This window comes from Limulus polyphemus, unplaced genomic scaffold (genome assembly GCF_000517525.1).
Source record: "Limulus polyphemus unplaced genomic scaffold, Limulus_polyphemus-2.1.2 Scaffold6292, whole genome shotgun sequence".
Lineage (NCBI taxonomy): Eukaryota > Metazoa > Arthropoda > Merostomata > Xiphosura > Limulidae > Limulus > Limulus polyphemus.
This window is the reverse complement of record NW_013671902.1, coordinates 39,749-42,646: the sequence shown is the minus strand read 5'-3', so window position 1 is coordinate 42,646 and position 2,898 is coordinate 39,749. Positions and strand designations below refer to the sequence as shown.

The following is a 2,898-nucleotide window of genomic DNA, read 5'->3' as shown; positions in this document are numbered from 1 at the left end:
AAGTTAATAAGAAAATAAAATAAACTTTTATTACAAAGCCATTCTAAAGCAATAAGTAATGAGAACAGTATGTTTATTAATTCCATTTCCATTAGAACAAAGAGAGATAATATTTATTCAAACACATCATTCAACAAGAAATAACATCTTTTCTAAGACCCTTTTAGTGTTCTTACCTTAAGTTACCAGATGTCAATTTGCCAACATCTTACAGAAGCTGAGAATTGTCCTTTAAAGTCTGTGTGTGTGTGTCATATACTACACAAATATCTAACAAGTCTATCTTATGCTTAATAAAAAAAAATGTTTTCTAAAACTTCTTTGATCATATTTATTTTTTCATCAGCCTCCACACCACAAAGATGGCATCGTTAGATGAAGTTGCTGTGAAGTATTTCACCAAAAGGGCGGAGTTAATGTTTTCAAAGAACAATGTTCAGAAAATGTCAGTTGGGAGATTTCAAGGATGCCTGAGTCAGGCTTCTAGAGATGTTTTGGAATACTTCCAATTGAATTATGCTGGCAGGTTCAAAAAGTTTTTCATGGATCATCCAGATAGATTTCTGGTAGATTCTGAAAACAACATATTATTGGTGAGACAACCTGCTGACTCTTCAGTTAAAGTAAAGCCACAAGTATCTGAAAATGCAGATGTTGAAAATTTAGAAGAAGGAAAGATGACTCCATTGTCTGAAAACCTGGCAACTTTGGGCTTTCTAAGTGCTTTTCTTAAGACAAAAGTGCAGCCAGTTCCTCTATCAGAAACTTCCTTAGCCTACTCGTTAATGAATGACAACATGAAGAAGCTTATTCAAACATGTGAAGGACATGCCATTTCACAAAAAATAGCATCTTTTCTAAGATCCTTTTGGTTTTTTGAAATATCAAAAGCTAAGAAAATTCACCTCAAGAAAGATAAAGAAATTCACGAATATCTTGGAAAAGCTGAGAATTTTGCAATAAAGTCTATGTGTATTTGTTATATACTCCAAGGCTACACAGATATTAAACAAATCTATCATATACTTAATGAAAAATATAGATTTTTAGTATCAAAATTTCTAGGACTAGAAGAATTTTCTACGTTTTTAAATAAACACAGAAACATTTTTTTTCTTCCTGGAGGTGGAAAAATCCACATGGTTCATGATCCAAGTAAAAAAGAACCAGTAGATAATGAATACAAATTCTTAAAAACCATCAGTGAAAAGCTGGATAAATCACAAATTAACAACCATAATGTTTCAAGACCTCCACCTGGTGAATTCCAAAACACTAGATATGCTGATGTAGTTGAGTGTCGTAGTGGAACTGTGGAAGAAAAACGTATGCAGAGCAGTCAAATTAATCGTACGTTCGTACACGTTGAAAGTGAAGATGGTCAACGGTCCCATGATGTCGTATCATCACATGTTCCATCCATTAGTACCGTGGAAGGTCCAGATACTACACAAAAAATTGGCAGTTGCTGCTCTTTTGAACCACATGCTACAGTCGCTTCTAAGTCAGCAAGTGATTTTGAACCACATGTTACAGTGGCTTCTAAATCAGCAAGGGATTTTGAACCACTTGTTACAGTGGCTTCTAAGTCAGCAAGTGAAAATGACTGTAAAATTATTTATTCCACTGATAACGAAGATAGTAGAAAAGAAATTTCAGCAAATTTACACAACTTACCAGAGGAACATATCAAAATATGGCATTTTGTGAAGGAAGTTATAGGTCATGTTGTGTATGTAGGAAGAGAGGGCAGTATTATACAGTGTCTGTTAAATAATGCTGAAGGTTCAATATCTTGTTTAATATATTATCCTAACAATTCGTACGACTCTGATGACAGAGGATGTAAGGCACCAACATTATCAATGCTCACAGTTGGCTCTTTAGTAAGATGCATTCTAGATGATAATATCGGATATCAGTTTGGTGACAAGGTAATGATGTTTGCCAAAAACATCATCATGGATAATAACTCTGGTAGAAATGGAGTTTATCATTCTCTCGGAGAAATTACCAAAACAACCGATTGTGCAAAAGATAGAAAGATTGAAAGCTTAGTGAGTGATTCTTTAACTAAAAATGATGATCATGATGACAACAGCATTGTTCAAAAGAAAAGGATAAATTCATCTTCTTGTACAAAAAATAGTAATTTGAATGATACAACACATCCATCTGTATCTTCAGCTGATGAAAAGCTTAGAGCCACAGATAATTTTCATTTTGTTTTAACATCAGATGAAGCTGTCATTCAACCTGAACCAAATACAGATCCTAAGTCGCACACACAACAGCCTGTATTTGTTTCTTCTGAAACCAACTGCAGTAGATCTTCAGCTGTGTTGGGGGAAAGTAACTTGAGTATCTGGAATATTGATTCTGATTCACAGCAGGAAAGAGACAGTCAGCAGGACTCTCGACATGAAGGCACAAAAGATGATATTGATGTTACCTATCTATCTGGGTTTCAAGATGCTACTAAAATTTTAATGCAAGTCCAGTTGGAAATTGGTTCCATACTTGCACAAAAAAGGAATAAAGGCAAACAACCTGAAGACGTTCTTGATGATGTAGGCAAAGTTTACAGTAGCAAAACTGGATTTTATAAGGATTGTCGAAGTGTAACTGATCACCAAACACAAACCGAAATTATAAGTTTAAATTCTTCCTGTCAGACCATTTCCACTGGTCCTGTTTATATTAAAAAGTGTTATTACTAATGATGCATGTTGAAGCCTTCTGTATAATAGTTGTTACAGAGTATATATCAAATATTTTAACACTTAGTCTGTGAGTCATTGATCCTAAATTCAAAAAATTTTTCACATATTCAAATTAGAATCGAAGCAAAAGACATTTCAGTAAAGGGTTTATTTACTGCCAAAAGAACTCACCTTT

The 2,898-nt window shown here is 33.9% G+C and overlaps 2 protein-coding genes across 2 annotated transcripts in view; both read left to right on the top strand.

Moving 5' to 3' along the window:
* The window catches only part of LOC106473579, a 7,062-nt gene extending 4,274 nt beyond the window's left edge, over window positions 1-2,788 (top strand). The window contains exon 2 of the mRNA XM_022401981.1: window positions 347-2,788. Within this exon, the coding sequence (XP_022257689.1) occupies window positions 363-2,720 (2,358 nt within the window). The 5' untranslated portion in view covers window positions 347-362 and the 3' untranslated portion in view covers window positions 2,721-2,788. The remainder of the gene's footprint in view (window positions 1-346) is intronic.
* LOC111089450 (protein starmaker-like) overlaps window positions 1-2,898 on the top strand; it is a 29,486-nt gene that overhangs the window by 4,384 nt on the left and 22,204 nt on the right. The window lies entirely within an intron of this gene.